The sequence below is a fragment of the Protomyctophum parallelum genome, assembly GCF_964188405.1.
Source record: "Protomyctophum parallelum genome assembly, chromosome: 12".
NCBI classification, from domain to species: Eukaryota; Metazoa; Chordata; class Actinopteri; order Myctophiformes; family Myctophidae; genus Protomyctophum; species Protomyctophum parallelum.
This window is the reverse complement of record NC_139712.1, coordinates 7,292,739-7,311,404: the sequence shown is the minus strand read 5'-3', so window position 1 is coordinate 7,311,404 and position 18,666 is coordinate 7,292,739. Positions and strand designations below refer to the sequence as shown.

Here is an 18,666-nt window from a genome sequence, read left to right as displayed (position 1 = left end):
GGCCGAGATTAGCTGCTCACGGACACACACACACACACACACACACACACACACGGACAGACGGACGGAGTGCAAAACATACTCTCCCCCCATGCCTTCGGCCTGGTGGAGACAACAAAGCCTTAAAGTGTTGAACTATTGCAGCCTTTCTCTGTAGTTTTGGCACTAGAGCAGCGACACTTAGCGCCTTCATCCACTTCCTGTGATCTACAGCGCCAGAGAGAGGCTCCTCGTCAACATCCAACCTCTCAGGGCGAGAGCTGTGATGATTGACTGGCTGGCCCTGGATCAGCCGTCTGGGCTGCCACGGTATACTGGGGAAATGTTTTACCCCGTTTAGATTAACCCATTCTGACCTGAGATCAGATTCTAAAAAATGTCAGTCGTTCTTCGATTTTTCAAAAAATAGCAGACCTACAAGCTCGTATCGCGCCACTCGGTGGCGCGATATGAGCTTGTAGATCTGCTATTTTTCAATAGCTAAAGCACGACATGATGTTAACACCAAAATGGGTTCCCGATCAGAATGGATTAATAACCAGGCTCTGATATACTGTAGGAATGCTGACACCTTCTGTAGAACGGTGTTGTTTTTTTGGCAGCAAATTTTCTATTTGAGTTTTTAGTCATTTATTTTAGTCTCTTGGAATAATAGTTTTCATTTAGTTTTAGTCACATTTTAGTCACCCGGAATGTTTTTTTTGGTGTTATAGTTTTAGTCGACTAAATATCGACTAAATCTACAGTTGATTTAGTCGACTAAAATGATTTTTTTTTGGTGGGGCTTGATGTTGTCGCGCAATGGCTTGTAGATCTGCTATTTTCAGCATGCAACCAAGTGTAAAATTACTTATATTATACTGGATCTCTTGTCCACTAGCCCCTTCCTAACACATAGTGTTTTATTTGTTGACAAAATCGACAGTATATTTAATCATAGTTTTAGTCACCATGGCTTTAGTTTTTGTGTTTTTTTGCCATTGAAAAAAGGTAGTCGACGAATATTTTTCATCTTAGTTTTTTAGTCGGCAAAATCAACACTGACTTTGCAGACTCTAAACCCCTAAGGCTCTGATCCTAAACGTAAACTTTCTTTTTTTTTGTTATCAAATGTTTTTTATTTTAAGACAAAAATCACAATAATACACGTTAACAACATGAATGACTTAAAGAAAACAAAACACATATAAAACAACACATAACAGCAAAAGCAAGGAACACAAAAACAAACAATTGCTATTTTTGCCCTGTGGCGCCATCATCGCTCAACAAAGTGTAAAATCGGGCTTATACATACTTAACCTCGACAAAGTTCAACAAATGTTTTCAGCAAAAAGATATTAATAGGAGAACTTTGGATTTCTATCATCCATTCATTCATTGCCACTTTACTAATTTGCCTTGACTGAAAGGCTGTGCCTAAAATAGTTTCATTTTCCACAGTGTCTAAATGAATGTTATGCCTGACCCAGAGATTTAGTTGCGTCTGAATAACTTCCAAAAATATAGGCTAATAGTGTACTGAGCTGAACAATGACTGTTGACCTAATTAGCTCCCCTCGCAGCTTCACACACACACACACACACACACACACACACACACACACACACACACACACACACACACACACACACACACACACACACACACACATTTACAGTTGTGGGGGTTAGAGTGCTTTCTATAGACAGCACCTGCTGGCCCTATGCTGGGTGTCTGCGGAGCAGTCACTGCCCTCCCCCACTTAACTTAACACCATGTCCCGTACTGGCCAGCAAGTTGACCCCCTGGTGTCACGCTCTGCGTCGCGCCTGCCCACTGCCATCCCCCGGGAGAGGAAGAGTGGTCTTCTGCCCTCCTATGGGACGAAAGCACCCAGCCTAGCCTCGCCTGCAGACTCCTCTCCGAGGTACATTTGAACAGTAGTGCGCGTGGCGTGCATGTCCGTTAGTCCGTCCGTCCGTCCGTCCCGTCCGTCCGTCCGTCCGTGTGCGTCTAGGGCAGCAGAGGTTTGGACGTTGTTGGAATTTAGGAGGCCGCGGGTGGAATATGGATTAGTGCCGACATGCCGTTAAGCATCATGAACTGGTAAATTATTGGATTTGTTTGATCTGTAGAAAATGTGCATTTTTGCACATTTTTGCTGTTTTATGTCCTGGATTGAATGTTGTTATTAATGTGGACTACAGATTTTGTATTTTGTACTATTATTGCGATTTTGTTTTGTTCAACTCAACAGTGGCCATTGTACTGTACTGTACGTGATATTGGCATGTTATTTTTGTCTTGGGTATTACTCGGTCTCAATCACTGTAAAACATTGGTTGTTTGTCATTAATTAATCACTCCAATGGCATAGTTAAGTCTACTTGAAGCATAATTAATCTACCATTCTTTAGGGCAATGAAAGCCCTATAACCACAGCAAAGGGTCGAGGCGGTTTTAGCGTTGTCCCTGCTGTGTGATACAGTATGTCTTGTTGCACGTTGACGCACGTTGACCAACGTTGGTAAATGGTAAATGGTGCATTTATATAGCGCCTTTATCCAAGGCGCTTTACAGAGATTGTGCATTACATTCACCCATTCACACATACATTCATACACCGATGGCAGCGGAAACCATGCAAGGCACCAACTAGCACATCGGGAGCAATTAGGGGTTCAGTGTCTTGCTCAAGGACACTTCGACAGTAACTCTGGGGGAGCCCGGGTTCGAACTGGCAACCTTACGGTTACCATCCAGGCACTCTACCCCTGAGCCACCGCCGCCCCGGTGTTGACCCTAGTGATTCAACGCATGGAATTCAATGGCCCAAACCACACCAAAGGGTCGAGACGGTTTTAGCGTTAACTCCTTGTAACCGCTTGGTGACCCCTTTGGTGTGGTCAGGGCTTTAGAATGCCATTTTAATGTGTGGTCTGTACAGTAGTACTCACTGTAGGCGTACAATGGTGACGCAAAGCGAAAAGAGCCGATCTACAAGCTCACAGCACGTCACGTTTTGAGCTTGAATTTATTTTGAAAAAAATCTTAAAGGGACACTTCACCCACTTTGCAAAAACATATATGTTAATGACGTTTAGAAGCTTTAGATCACTTTCCTGGGGGGTCTTTATGTGTGTAATATGTGGTTTTAGATATTTTAGATTGTAGCAGTGAGCCCAGTGTCTCTGATGTCATGGACACTGGGCTCACTTCCTTCCTGGACTACAATTCCCATAATTCTTTGGTGCACTGCTCCTCCTTGTGGATAGGGGGAGAGCTGTCTTACTGAGACAACATGTAGTCCAGGAAGGAAGTGAGCCCAGTGTCCATGACATCACAGACACTGGGCTCACTGCTACATTCTAAAATATCTAAAACCACATATTACACACATAAAGACCCCCCAGGAAAGTGATCTAAAGCTTCTAAACGTCATTAACATATATTCTTTTGCAAAAAGGGTGAAGTGTCCCTTTAATGACATGCCCAAAATATAGGGCCTCCAGAGTTGCAAGTGGTTAATCAACTGAATGTGTCACAAATACAGTATGCGTATACAGTAACAGCATCCATAAATTAACTGATGCATAATAACTCCATGCGTCTTCATTCGTGTGTATATCGGCTTTGGAAAGGCCATAGGCTGGATTTATCGCCCTGCTGGGATCAGTTAATACCTGCATGTTGTCACCAGAGTTGTTGTGAGTGGTCACCATTTCGGATCTGAGAGCCATTTGTTTCCGTCTGACCTCTCAGTGCTGCGACTGTTATTATCTTGCGCCAAACTGATATCACTCACATTTTACTAGGGCAGCTATTATGCCATCCAATATCGCTGGCATAATATGCACTGCAGTGTCACGGACCATTAGTCTTTTTTATTGCTGATGTATGTTGGATTCTATCGAGAGCGACGCGCTGCATCTTGCCCTCATATGTTCTTTTTCCCTCCACATGGAAAGATCTAAAAGGTCGTGGGTTTGGTTAAGCACTCCAGGCTGGGACTGTATACGCTTGCCTTCATGTTTCACTACATCATATAAGGCCTTGTGGTGGAACAAAATGTGCGCCACAGAACCCCCCTGTCAAAGGTTTGTTCTGACAGACACGTGTTGCTGTGGTGGAGTTTCAGTAGAACTGCGGCCTCCACAAACACGTTTCCTCTACCAGTAGCCTGTGTTTTATCTCTGTTGCCTCTGTCGCTTTTAACCCATTCTGACCTGAGATCAGATTCATACGAAGGTTTCCGCCGGACACACACTGGTCCTGATCAACCCATTCTGACCTGAGATCAGATTCTAAAAAAAATTCAGTCGTTCTTCGATTTTTCAAAAAATAGCAGACCTACAAGCTCGTATCGCGCCACTCGGTGGCGCGATATGAGCTTGTAGATCTGCTATTTTTCAATAGCTAAAGCATAACATGATGCTGACACCAAAATGGATGCCCGGTCAGAATGGGTTAAGAGCATCCCTCCTCCTTCCTTCCACCATTCCTTTCCTCCTTCCTTTTTGGCTTCCACGAGACTGCCACCACACGGACATGAAAGTAAAGGGACACGAGCTTTATTTAACACGGAGAGCACGGCGAGCCGTTTTTAGCCCAGACTGTTTTTGGCCCAAACGTTGGGAGAGAGCCACCTATATTGGAGTTGACGGAATGATGAGCTCCGTTAATCTTTGACTTAAACCCATCTCTGCGTGCAAAAAGACATTTAGGCTATTTGATGTAGCGCGAAACACACTCATGGCGCTGGAAGAGTCGCCATGAAGGGTGCTGGACAGGGAGAATTAACCCTCTAACACCCGCATTCATTTCTACTTGCAAAAAATAGATTTCAACCTTACTACTACTTTGTACTACTAGGACTAACACTAAAACATATGTTAAAAAAAATAAAGTTTGATGAAAAACTTATAATAATTATAGAATAATTATATAACAATATAATACATTAATAATTTACATTTGGGGGATATCTTTCACAATAATGAATAAAACATGTTATAGACATTCTAATGATCACAAAAAAACATATATTACAATTATTTTACATACTTTTATTAGGGTAAAGGTCAAAAGTCTTAGGTTAAAATTTTTTCAAAAGTCCAGACATTTTTAATTTGTGTGAATTTCAGCCTCTGTGGGGGGTATTTATATGCAAATATCATGACCAATGGCATTGAAATGGCATTGCAATGAACATCACTGATGACGTTTAGGTGGAAAAAGAACAGAAACAAATAATGATAATTTAGTAATTAATTTAAATAAAATTGTTGCTAAAAAGCAACACTGGGTCTTAGAGGGTTAAGGGACCTACGTAGTTTCCATGCCATCATTAACTCTGTGTGTCGCGTGTCATATAGTTTTCATTTCCTCCCAACGATATGAAAGGCTCTCCTGGTATATGAAGGGAAATGGCCCTGAACCTGTTTTCATGGAGCTCTGTCGCTGTCTGCGATCCCCAGCTCATTAGCATATAACATCACAGGCTCGGAGCATAATGAATATCTCTCTGAGGTCAACAGTGATTTGGCTCTTCTGTCCTCGCTGTTGGTTTTTAAAGTCTCATTTAGCCGCCCACGAATTGCAGCTTGACTGAGTCAAATTGTGAAAGTTGGGGCCGCTGACATTTTTTGAGAATTACCAATTTTCCTGAAAACGAAGAGCTTTAATATACCAGCGAGGGTTGAGACCCTGCAGCTCGCTTTATGATTCATCAGGTCTCTGCCGTTATCATACTGTACAAGCCACATGCAGCACTTAAAGGACAACTTTAGTTTGTTATTAGATAAAGTAAAAGATGAGCGTTAATCTTTTTTCATTTGCTGCTTTCTTTCGTTTTAGGGAATTTAGCTGTTTTTGACAGGGGGGCGGGGGCATTCGAGCATGGGTCTAAATATGTATTTGTAACACAATTTTATGGTGATTTATTTTTTTATGGTTTACTATAGTCCTAATAAACGTCAGGAAATTACATCTGGTTACAGAAGATCACAGGATCTACTGATTGTGAAGGTAGCCTACTGGGGGAAGGCTTATACTGTGTGTGTATAGCAGGGTTCCCCAATTAATTTTCCTCAAGGGCCATATTTTGACTAGCGTACCAGGCTGGGGGCCGAGTCTGCACGCGCGAGGTCGAGGTCTTGCCCTGAAAATTCATTTTCAGGGCAAGACCCCATTTGAAAAGGATGCCCAGTTTGACATGCATAGGCTACTGACCCCCATTTAATGCCATTTATATCTGGGACCCTTAAAAAAAAGGAAAAAAAAGAACTTTTTTTTTCTTTTTTTTTCTTTTGGAAATTCTTTCATGGGCCACAAGGGGGCGCTCTGTGGGCCGCAAATGGCCCGCGGGCCGCCTATTGGGGTACCCTGGTGTATAGGCTCAATATGTCAGTTTGTCACATTTTTTGTGGCCAGATGTAATTTCCTGGCGTTTATTAGGACTATAGTAAACCATAAAAAAATTAATCACCATAAAATTGTGTTAAAAAACACATATTTAGCCCCTTGCTCAAATGCCCCCGCCCCCCTGTCAAACACTGCTAAAATCCCTAAAACGGAAGAAAGCAGCGAATGAAAGAAATGAACACTCACCTTTTAGTTTCTCTAATAACGACCTAAAACATGAACCTTGGTTGAAAAAAACTAAAGTTGTCCTTTAAAGATAAGGTCAAATAAAACTCGAGACATGCAAGTGAAGATAGAAAAAGTTAAGTATTCTGAAAATACTGATGTAATAAAGTCACGTTACCTTATTTACAGTACCATGCTAGGAAGACGGGAGTATGAGAGGGAAGTGAAAATGTTGAAAAGTGAAGTGTGGTATTTACAGTAGTAGTAGTAGTAGTAGTACAAGTTAGGGCCGGGACTAATTGCGATTAATTACGATTAATTAACTACAGAAAAATGCAATGAAAAACGCATTTTAATCGCACTATTTTTTTCACCGCGGAACGTTGTCACTGGGCAGTTTTCAGACGGACCTGCGCACCAAGTGTCCGTGTCCTCTTCAGACAATAACACCACCAGACACCGCAGACAGTTCACCAGACTGGGGGAAGCCGCTGAGATCACTTTGCTTGTCCCCGTGGATTGGAAATAGGATTTAAAAGGCTATCCGATGGTAGCGTGGATTACAGCACAGTTGTGTGCAATTATTCAATAAATAATTATTACCCCTATTACTACAAAAACAATGTTTTATTGCTTAAACTTATGTATTCACTATTCATTGATTCACTAGTATACCAAAATCCATTTGAAAAAATTGCTTTCTCACTGTTCTCGGGTCAAATAATGATATGCGATTAAAATGCGATTAATCTAGATTAATTAATCGCAAAGCCTCTGATTAATTAGATTCATTTTTTTAATCGAGTCCCAGCTCTAAGTACAATATAAGGACAGTTTTAAAAATGTTGCATAATAACTACAGCCTGACTGATTAACACATTAGGTATAGTAAAGTTTGTAATGCAATCATAACATAGCTGGGCTATAAACACTCATATTTTTCATTCAAACTGGAAGCAATGTTTTCCATTATGTAGAACATAAACATAACTAGAAACAAAATTTCAAGAAATTTTACTGGGTGCCTGAAGCTCGCCAAGACTGTGCAGCATTTGAGCCACGGACCACCATTTGATGACATTTAGCCTCTCAGAAGGGTCCATATGGTTACATGTGAGCCAGGTCTCCCCATTGACTTTCAATTTATTTATTGCGCATTACGTTGCCACCAACATTCTAATGCTAACATGCTAACATGCTAATGCTAACATGCTAATGCTATCATGCTAATGCTATCATGCTAACATGCTAATGCTAACATGCTAACATGCTAATGCTAACATGCTAATGCTATCATGCTAACATGCTAATGCTAACATGCTAACATGATAATGCTAACATGATATCATGCTAACGCTAACATGCTAATGCTATCATGCTAACATGCTAATGATATCATGCTAACATGCTAATGATATCATGCTAACATGCTAATGCTAACATGCTAACATGCTAATGCTAACATGATATCATGCTAACGCTAACATGCTAATGCTATCATGCTAATGCTATCATGCTAACATGCTAATGCTAACATGCTAACATGCTAATGCTAACATGATATCATGCTAACGCTAACATGCTAATGCTATCATGCTAACATGCTAATGCTAACATGCTAATGCTATCATGCTAACAAGCTAATGCTATCATGCTAACATGCTAATGCTAACATGCTAATGCTAACATGCTAATGATATCATGCTAACATGCTAATGCTAAGATGTCTGAGCTGTAAGGGTCCATTTGGTTTCGTTCAGGGGGGCGGCCCGGTTCCGGCGAGCCGCCCTGCTTCTGAAACGGTCGAGAAATGACAGTTACGTGTTTCCCCGATTTTCTCCATTGACTTTCAATGTGTGTGTGTGCGAGTGGTGGTCAACTTGGTCTAAGTGCATGGAGCAAGTTTCAAGACTGTAGCATGTTGCAAACAAAAGTTATAGCTGTGTAAAGGCCAGCCAATAGGAATACAGAGGGGCGGAGCTTAAGCAATTAAGCCATTACAGCTTGTTCCTCTTGATGGTCTATGTCCATGTACCAAAATTTGAGGCTGTAGCATGTTGTAAGCAATAGTTGGAGCTGTGTAAAGGCCAGCCAATAGGAAGACAGGGTTTGTGTGTGTGCGTGCGCGTGCGTGTGCGTGTGTGTGTGCGCTCAGGGGGGCAACCCGGTTCTGGCGAGCCACCCCGCGTCTGAAACGGTCGAGAAATGACAGAGTTACGTGTTTCCCCGATTTTCTCCATTGACTTTCAATGTGTGTGTGTGCGTGCACATGTGTGCATGTGCGTGCATGTGCGTTCGTGTGTGCGCGTGTTTGAGAGGTGGTCAACTTGACCTTGAATCATTAACAAAGTATCAATTTCACCTGGGCTAGGGCTAGTCTATGCAAATGCAAACACTATTGAAAGTTAAAACCACACTGATTCAGTGAGAGAACGTATGTCCGAACAAATTGCTCTATCGCAAAAAGTAAACGTCAAATGCGATTTTTGTTTTCGCCGTGAGTGACCCGAGACATTGAGGTACGCCGTGTGCGATCGTGGTATTGGTACGATAAAAAACGTGGTTATGAGAGCGAGTTAAGAAATTGTGTTTGTGATGAAAAAATTGCTGACTCATTCATGCATTTAACATGGAGTTGTATGACACATTATGATGGTACACCTGTCGCTTTCAGGGCTGTAGTTCACGTACCGTATGAATCTGGGCTGTGGTTGTGACATTGGGTGAAAGAGGACGAGTGTGGCTACAAAATTACCGAAACCCATGCGTGTAAAGTTAATATTTTGGCCGTGAGGACGATTTGTTCGGAGAATTTCGCTACAGTTTTCACATTGGCTTCTCCCTCTGACCCGCTCTCTCTCTGGCCGTGCGACACTGAGAGTCGAGATTTTTGCTCAGACCACACACACTTTGAACTGCGGTAGCAGGCAAACCATGCAACGCATTCGAATTCCGTCTGAACCACGACAAAGTCGATGGCCTCGTGTGCTGTTTGAGGTTTAAATCGTGTTTCTACGTAACAGTATGCCAGAGCAATGTGGCTCCAAAGTAACGTGTCGTTTTCTGTTTTTACCCGCGTCTCCCCATTGACTTTGCATGGGGCATTTTTCGCGTCGTTTATTGCGAATTACGTCGGCACGGTAACCCGAAACGGAAAGAAAAGCACAAGCACACCATTCCCGGCCGAGCCGCACGTTTCGATGTATATATTGTGGGGCTTTGGTAAACCGTGCGGCCGGCCATAGACGTCAAAGTTTCGTGTCTTGATTATTACGATTATTAAGTATGTGTTGCGGATTTCAACCTGTGTTTCTGCCATTGCATGGCAGGCACCCAGAATAATGTGCCTTTTGGCCTAATTCATTCATTGGCCAATATTGCATGCATGCATTCAAAGCTATACTGTATATTTGCAATGCAACCCGTTGTACTGTTAAATGTGTAATACTAATAACATGTTTAACGGTGAAGTCCTTTAATTAGTTTATACATGCAGAGCTTGCTTGGGAGTTTTGAATAGTCTTTTAATGTTATTTTCCCATACAGGTAAGCAGGTGCTGCATGGTGAAAACTTGATGATCCTGACTGTCACAGCAGATCCTGGTTTGCTAGAGGTATAGAAGACAAGTATTTACTCTATTTACAATTGTTTTACAAGGTATTTAAGCAAGTATAAGTCTGTCATGACTCATGTACACAACAAACTACACAAATTAAATGTAATGCCTTCCCATACATGCTCCTATTGTCACAATTAAAAGCGGCATTTGGCAAACACTCCCTTGTTGGTATAGCAACTTCAGAACAAGCTTCAACTCATGGAGAACTTAAATTACACAGAGTATTTAAGTAAGGCCCAGATTCAGAGTTCACAACATGTAGGCTATAGTGCGTATTATGTTTTACCAACAGGGTGAATGAACTAACACAGGTGTATTTATTTTCTCCAGGTCAGCGTGAGCAATGGACCCAGGGGACAATGCAATCATACCGCTGGCAGCTCTGGGACGACCCTTCAGTCTTGGCATGCTCTATGACTGTCGACGAGACTCGCTTGTCCCAGGTAACGCTTTAAATGTAGACTACTTTTACCATTTTTACATTAATATGTTGAATGGGTGCTCCCAGTGAGAATTCAAACCACAAAGCTTAACAGTAATAGTCATGTATTGACTTCACAAGATTGGGATAACAAGATTGGGATTGACACTAAAGTCTCAAAAGCACTTGCCCGTCAAGAAAATACACAACCTTACCCCTTATCCTAGCTCTGTTCCATAGCCTTCCGCTTCGCAGAAGGCTATGCGATTTACCGGTTTGAATCTCAAATCGAAATCAGAGCAGCCTCTCCTCTTTAGTGGAAATCTCACGAACGTTTGACCTACTCACCAATACAAACACGGGTTGTGTCAATAGAAAGCCTACTTTCCTTAGTGGACGCACTCTGAGCCCCCCACCACACGTATAAACGGTACTTTTTGGCCAAAAGGGGATTTTGTTTCCACCGGGAAAAAAAAGAAATTAGTTACTCCGCTGCGCTCTCTACTGATATTGCCCAGAGAACTGCCTCAGAGAATATTTTTCCTCCGGTGGAAAAAAATCCCTTTCTGGCCAAAAAGTACCGTTTATACGTGTGGTGGGGGGCTCAGAGTGCGTCCACTAAGAAAAGTAGGCTTTCTATTGACACAACCCGTGTTTGTATTGGTGAGTAGGTCAAACGTTCGTGAGATTTCCACTAAAGAGGAGAGGCTGGTCTGATTTCGATTTGAGATTCAAACCGGTAAATCGCATAGCCTTCTGCGAAGCGGAAGGCTATGGAACAGAGCTACCCTTATCCCTAAACCTTTTTGCCATTTTTTACTATTTTAAAACATTTAAAACTATATAGACGTTGTTAGCTTGTATAGGCTATATTTAAAATGTTTTAAAATAGTAAAAAATGGCAAAAAGGTTTAGGGATAAGGGGTAAGGGGCGTGAACTTTTACTAAAATAAGTTTGTACTAATTACTACTGGAATTATACGGTAGCTACAATTCAATATTATATGGCAGCCATCCCAGGATCAGTGAGAAACCATCAACACGTTTTCATTATATTATTGATGAATTCCAAGGCTGTGTACCAAGTTTAATGTCTTCATCAAACATCAATATTAGTGACAGGCACATAACTGAGCTACTTTATCAATTTCAGGCTTTACACTGTGGAATAATGAAGATCTGGGAAAGGATATCAGAAAAAGACCCCAGCGCAACACTGAATTTGAGATTGTTGCATCTGAATCGATTAAGGACAAATTTTCATCACTAAATGTTGAAGCGTCCTTGAAAGCAAGTTTCTTGGGTGGACTGGTAGAGGTTGAGGGCTCTGCCAAATATCTCAATGATTGTAAGAGTACACAAAATCAGGCGAGAGTAACATTCAAATACAAAGCTACCACAATGTTTGAAGAATTGTCAATGAATCATCTTGCAAGAGGCAATGTGCACCATCCATATGTTTTTGACTCAGGCATAGCAACACATGTTGTAACTGGTATCCTTTATGGGGCACAAGCCTTCTTTGTATTTGACCGTGAAGTGTCCGATAATGAGAATCATGAAGAAATTGAAGGCCACTTGAAGGCAGCAATCAATAAGATCCCCTGCTTATCAATAGAAGGTGAAGCTTCTCTACAAATGAACAACACAGACATCGCAAAGGTTGATAAGTTCTCCTGTAAGTTCCATGGGGACTTTACTCTTAACACCACCCCAGTGTCTTTTAAAGATGCAGTACAAGTCTACCAAAGTCTTCCACAATTGTTGGGAACAGATGGAGAGAATGCTGTACCAGTGAAGGTCTGGCTAATGCCTTTGAAGGTTTTAGATTCGAATGCTGCTCAGCTGGTCCGTGAGATTAGCATTGGATTAGTGAACGAAGTTCAAAGTGTCCTGGAGTACATCGCTGAACTGGAACTGAGGTGCAACGATGCACTGAAGAGCACTGTCGCAAAACAGTTCCCACAGATTAGCAAGAAGCTGAGGGCTTTTAAAGATCTGTGTAATGAGTTCAAGCTAGACTTTCAGAAGACCTTGGCAAGGAAACTCCCTTTACTCAGAGGAGGTGGGGAAGAGGAAAGTGTGCTTGCAGAGATCCTGAAAAGAAGACACTCATCTCCTTTCAACAACAAAGACCTGAGTGAGTGGATGCGCTGCAAAGAGAGAGAAATAAACATCATATGCTCCCTCACTAACATGATGAAACACACAAAGGTTGTCTCAAGTCAGGATGAAATTGACAAAATAATCCTAAATACCGAAACCAAGCAAGCGGTATGCTTTGCTTTCACCTCACTGCAAACGGCTGAACCATATCTGTCAGCTTTATCAAGCTATCTAAGAGAAGCACCCAAACAAGTGAAAACCGATGATACTGCACTGCATCCCCGAGATGTAGAAGACGAACAATGGTACTTCTCAAAAGAGCTATATGAGGAAGTGAGGCAGAAAGCTAAGCTTTTCATTGATTTTGCGGATGCCAACAAGGACAGGAAGAATATACAGTTCCTTGTGACAGCTACAGCAAATGAGAGTCAAAAGGGTGCATGTGTCTACCTGTATGAGGATGGATTTCTGACCAATGAGAACTTCGAGCCACCTTCGAAGCCTGACACAGCTGTAGCGAGTGACATAAACCACAACAACGTCACACTCAAGGTGTACGCACCGAGATTTGGAGCAGAGGACACCAGCCACTACTGTATTGAGTACCGTGGCACTGGACAAGATATCTGGCAACAGCAGACTGCAGCCAAAGCTGATGAAGTCACAGTGTCAAATTTGACTCCTAACACGGAGTACATGTTCAGATACCGAGCAGTGGGTCCAGTTGGCAGAGGGCCAGCCAGTGAAGTCAGTGGCTCCATGAACACTTTACCCACAAGTCCACCTGGAAAACTTCAAGTTGAAGCATTCTCAGATCAACTCTCAGTGAAATGGGAGAGACCGACGGAGCGCGGAGACGGGGTGAACGTGGAGAGCTACAGTGTGGAGTACTCACAAGTATCCACTGGAATGAAACATGATCAACTGCATTGGAACAAAGTGGCATCAAATGCTGAAAATGCCATCATTACCCGGCTAGAAGCGCTGACAGATTATGTAGTCAGAGTCAGATGTGACTGTGGCGTAGCTGGCAGAAGCAAGGAAAGCATTCCGGTCACTGTCCAGACAACAAAAGCTGCAACTGTATCTCTGTCTGAATTTGCCAGACGTAATAGCGAACTCATCAATCCGGGGCCACCCAAAGTTTACAAGCTACCTCTGAAAATGAATGAAACGCACATTGATGGATGCAGGAGCTACAGTGTTGGCGAGGAAAGCACAAGGCGAAACCGCACGATCATGGTGCTTGGAGCAACTGGGGCAGGGAAGACCACCCTCATCAATGGGATGGTCAACTACATCCTCGGCATAAACTGGAATGATGATTACCGATTTAAATTGATCGACGAGGGACCAGGCAACCAAGCTGAAAGCCAAACATCTCAGGTCACTGCATACAAACTTAACCACCAAGAGGGTTTTAGAGTCCCTTATACGCTCACCATCGTTGACACACCAGGCTTTGGTGATACTCAAGGAATAAAAAGAGACAGGGAAATCATAGAGAAGATCCGGAACCTTTTCGGTTGCGACGTTGGTGTCACTGAGATTGACATAGTGTGTTTCGTTACCCAGGCCTCTCTTGTAAGACTGACACACACACAGAAGTACGTGTTTGACTCCGTGCTGTCCATTTTTGGTAAAGACATTGCAAAGCACATTCGGATGCTGGTGACGTTTGCAGACGGCCAGCAGCCCCCAGTTCTGGAGGCGATAAACGCGTCCAATGTCCCATGTCCCAAAACAGATGCAGGGTTGCCCATTCACTTCAAATTCAACTCCTCTGCTCTGTTTGCAGACAATGGTTCCCCCGGGAAAAGTGAAGATGAAGACTCTGACGATGAACACTTTGAAGAAATGTTTTGGAACATGGGCATTAGGAGCTTGAAACGTTTCTTTGCCGCTTTAGACAAAATGGAAACCAACAGTTTGCAGCTAACAAAGGAGGTTCTTAAAGAACGCAAAAGGCTTGAGACAGCCATCAATGGCATACAGCCAAAGGTTAAAGCTGGGATAGTGAAACTTGAACAAATCAGGACGACGAAGCGAACGATTGAAGAACATGAAGCCACCATCTCCATAAATGCAAAGTTTGAGATTGAAGAAACATCCTCAAATTATGAGAAAGTCGCCAAATGTGAGAGGGGCACCAACTGCAGACAATGCCGAAGGACTTGTCACTACGGCTGTGGAATACCAAGCTACCGACCAATGACACTCTGTGCCGCCATGGACGACAATGGAAGGTGTACTGTATGTGAATGTGAGTCGAATTCCCATGATAACGAGCATTTCAGATGGGAGTATGTTTCGATGACAAAGAAGGTCACAGTCTTCCAAATGATGGAAAAGTACCAGAAAGCCACGGAAGCAAAGATGTCCGTACAAGATGTGATCAAAAAGCTAGAGGAAGAGATTAAAGTCCTCCAGGACCTGATGGTGTCCCTCGTGCAGGAGGCAGCTGCATGTTTGGCCAGACTGAGTGAGATCGCTTTGAGGCCCAATCCACTTTCTGCCCCTGAATACATAGACCTGCTCATCGAGGGGGAGAGGTCTGAAGCCAAGGAGGGCTACATGACCCGAATTCAGTCTTTGGGGGAAATGAAAGATCAGGCGACGATCATAGCCAAGGTCAAGAATCAGGAAAAACTCACAGAGATGGAGTCGGAAGTGTACACAGAAACACAGAAGAGACAAAAGAAGTAGGGTTTTAGAGATGTGGGGAAGGCGGTTTTAGCTGCGGTTGCCATGGGTGGATTTGGACACAGAAACACAGAAGAGACAAAATAAGTCGGGCATTAAATTCACTCCTCGACTACCAGTAATACGACAATATGAAACCCAAAGGTCTCCATTTTGGGCATGTCAAAATAGGCAAAACATTTGGGAGAAGCAACAGATCTACAAGCTTAGAACGTGGTGATGCATTGTGATTTAATTTGATGTAGACATACTGTACGTATAGATTATATTGCTATATTCATATTGTGATGATTTATTTTTCTCTCCTCAAACACAGTTTTCTTTGGTGGACTGTAGGCCTATGCATTAATCAAACAAATGATGTTTGCCTGAATTACTATTACTATTACTACTACTATTACTATTACTATAGTCCCATTTGTTAAAACGTGAGTGTACTATAGGCCTACTGTCTTTCTAATGAAATACGTTGTAAATTGTCATGACTTTCATCAAGATGTCCTGCTGTGGTACTAGTGGAAAGAATGGAAAACACTATACACATTATAATTGTAAATGTGATCCATTCTTTAAGATAGATACTTGCAAAGTGGGCAAATTAACATCTTATGTATAGTGTTCAACTTCAGTGAGACATATGTACAGGTATATGGAATGATGTTTGTTGTTAAACGAGATTTGGGTTTGATACATTTTTTGTTTATTTTTTTTGTGTTTCTTCGGTGCCGGTGACGAGGGGGAGTTTGCTCCCCATCCGTCCGCGCTGGCAGTGATGCTATGGGCAGTACGGTCTTCAGCTGGAGGTGGTGGTGAGTACGGTGTGCGCGTGCACGAGGCAGAGAAGGTTATAGTTATAGGGCCAGGGTGGTTTAGAGCAGTGGTTCCCAAACTTTTTCACGTCAAGGACCCCCACAATTGACATTAATTAGCCCGTGGAGGCGCACACCCCCATTTGAAAATATACGCCAAGGACCCCCATAAGAGAATTTACAGCTCCAGCAGTGAGTTTGACATGCATTAGTCTACGGACCCCCCCATTTAATGGCATTTATATCTCTTGGACCCCACTTTGGGAACCACTGGTTTAGAGACCATCATCAGAGCTATACGGTACGTGAACCCCCTGAGCTAGGACGAAGAAGAAGCGCTTAACGCTGTTTGTTGTTTTGATGTATTTTTCTTTTTATTGAACATCTTTTTCGTTTGTTGTTTTTGGTTTGTTGTTTTGTGGTGCGTCGGACGCCGGGACGCCACTGGGCATCACGTGCCCGGTTGGCGGAGCTGCGTGTGGGCGCACTGAAGACTAGCGTTGAGTTGTTAGTCAGTCACAGACTCTCTCAGAGTACAACTTGAGATAATTAGAAACGGGGTGGCTCTCTTTGAAAACACTATAGATACTTCTCTGTGTTGTGCACGTACGTGTGCACGTGCTCACTACTACCGAGCTGGCTGCATGGGGAGATAATTAACATTTCTGATCGTAATTTGCATTTGCTATATTGATAGTTCCCACTGAAGATGTAATTAATTAGGTTTGATTGACAATGCTTTGAAAATGGGGGCAGCCAGTATTTGAAAAGGCCTCTTTGGTTAGGCCACTTGTGCTGCCTCCCGATCTCTCTCTCTCTCTCTCTCTCTCTCTCTCTCTCTCTCTCTCTCTCTCTCTCTCAGGCAGAATGCTGGCCGTGTCTGATCAAGCTGATTGGTCGAGGAGGGGGCTGGTTTCAATGTGTGCTCTCTCTCTCTCTCTCTCTGCCTGTTCTCTGTCCATTTTACAATTACAAAGTCGCTTAATTTCTGCCTTACTTTAAGAAAAATTGAAATTTCTATGTAATGTAATTGTTTTCCTAATAAATAATTTTGTCATTATTGTACATCATTTTGTTGCAACCCATTTTTACATTGCCAGATAAGATGAATGTAGCCTAACCCATTAGTGACCATTAATCAAGCATTGTATTGCTTTGCTGTTTCTAGAAAAAAAAAAAAAACTATTTGGATTAGAAGTTATACCTAATGTAGTTCAGTGGAAGCAAAGCCACCTGCCATGCACCTGTGTACCCACTGGCCACTAATCCTCCATATCTTAATCTGATCCAGTTTTTCAAGCAGAGAGAGAGAAACACTGCACCCTACTGGTGGGCCTGGGAATATCCGCAGGTGTGGTTTTCCCTCCTGGAATTAAAACACAGACAGACAGTTAAAACAGATGCTATGATGACATGGTATTGCATACTGTGGGGGTATGCATTCCTGATTTGTATTGTTCCCAACTTGCATCGTTCCCAAGTAGGCCGGTGCCTGATGGGCACTGGTCTTAGTAAACCTTATATATACCTATATATACTACACAATATCCAATCTGAGAAACCATCGTTAAAAAAAGTCCTTTGTTTGACTAGTCAACAGTCTGTCCCTGACTAAAACATCAGTTGAATGTATACTTGGTATAATATTGGCCTATAAATGCACATTTCAAATGTACAGCTATAATGCCAGTGGCCTGGAAGCCAACTTTGTAGGCCTACTGTTTAATAGTATAAAATATTGATGATGGAAGTGTTAATGAATTTACGGAGTGGTCAAGCAGTAGCAAGGTAATGCTACTCCTGATGTCATAGCCTTCACATGTTACAGTAGGCAAGGGCATCCAATTACAAACACAACCGTAAGTTAAAGGGATTGTGACATTTAAAACACATTTTTGTAGATTTTTTGGCTTTTTTGGCTTTTCTTGACATCAATTTCACCAAAAAAAAAACGAAGTTTGAACATTCAGTGTATTCTCTGCTGTCTGGACTTTTGTGAATTATTATGCAAAAATGTCTCATCTGGTTGGACGGCAGAGATATACGTAGATCTCCGCTAAACCTCCGCCCCCTCCCCTCTGCTCCCTGCCTAGTGCCTACCCTCTCTTCTCCGCTTCCTCATTGTGATCGCGACTTTGTTTCTTTGTAATACTTACTAATAATGGCTTCTAGAGAAAAATCAATCTGCTCTGTTGTTGGCTGTGTCAATCAACACAAGTCCTTACACTGGATACCAACTGGCCTAGATGACTCTTTTATTTTTGACGACGTTCCTACCACGTTGTCAAAGAAGCGCATCTTGGGTTGACAGGAAAGGGGGAATTACCGACATCTACAGGCTAAAATAATGTGTTTTTCCATGGCTTCTCAGGATGAACTTTACACATGCACAAAAACTCGTGTCAAGAAATACTGGAGTGGAGTTGAGTGTTCAAA

General features: G+C 42.5%; 1 protein-coding gene across 1 annotated transcript; it reads left to right on the top strand.

Annotated features, from left to right (window-relative positions):
- Window positions 1–2,002: 2,002 nt before the first annotated feature.
- Window positions 2,003–17,215, top strand: LOC310868167 (uncharacterized protein). Its single transcript, XM_083778435.1, has 4 exons — window positions 2,003–2,089; window positions 10,118–10,185; window positions 10,522–10,634; window positions 11,766–17,215. The coding sequence occupies exons 3-4, from the start codon at window positions 10,535–10,537 to the stop codon at window positions 15,422–15,424; spliced, it is 3,759 nt and encodes a 1,252-aa protein (XP_083634561.1). The 5' UTR covers window positions 2,003–2,089; window positions 10,118–10,185; window positions 10,522–10,534; the 3' UTR covers window positions 15,425–17,215.
- Window positions 17,216–18,666: the final 1,451 nt, after the last annotated feature.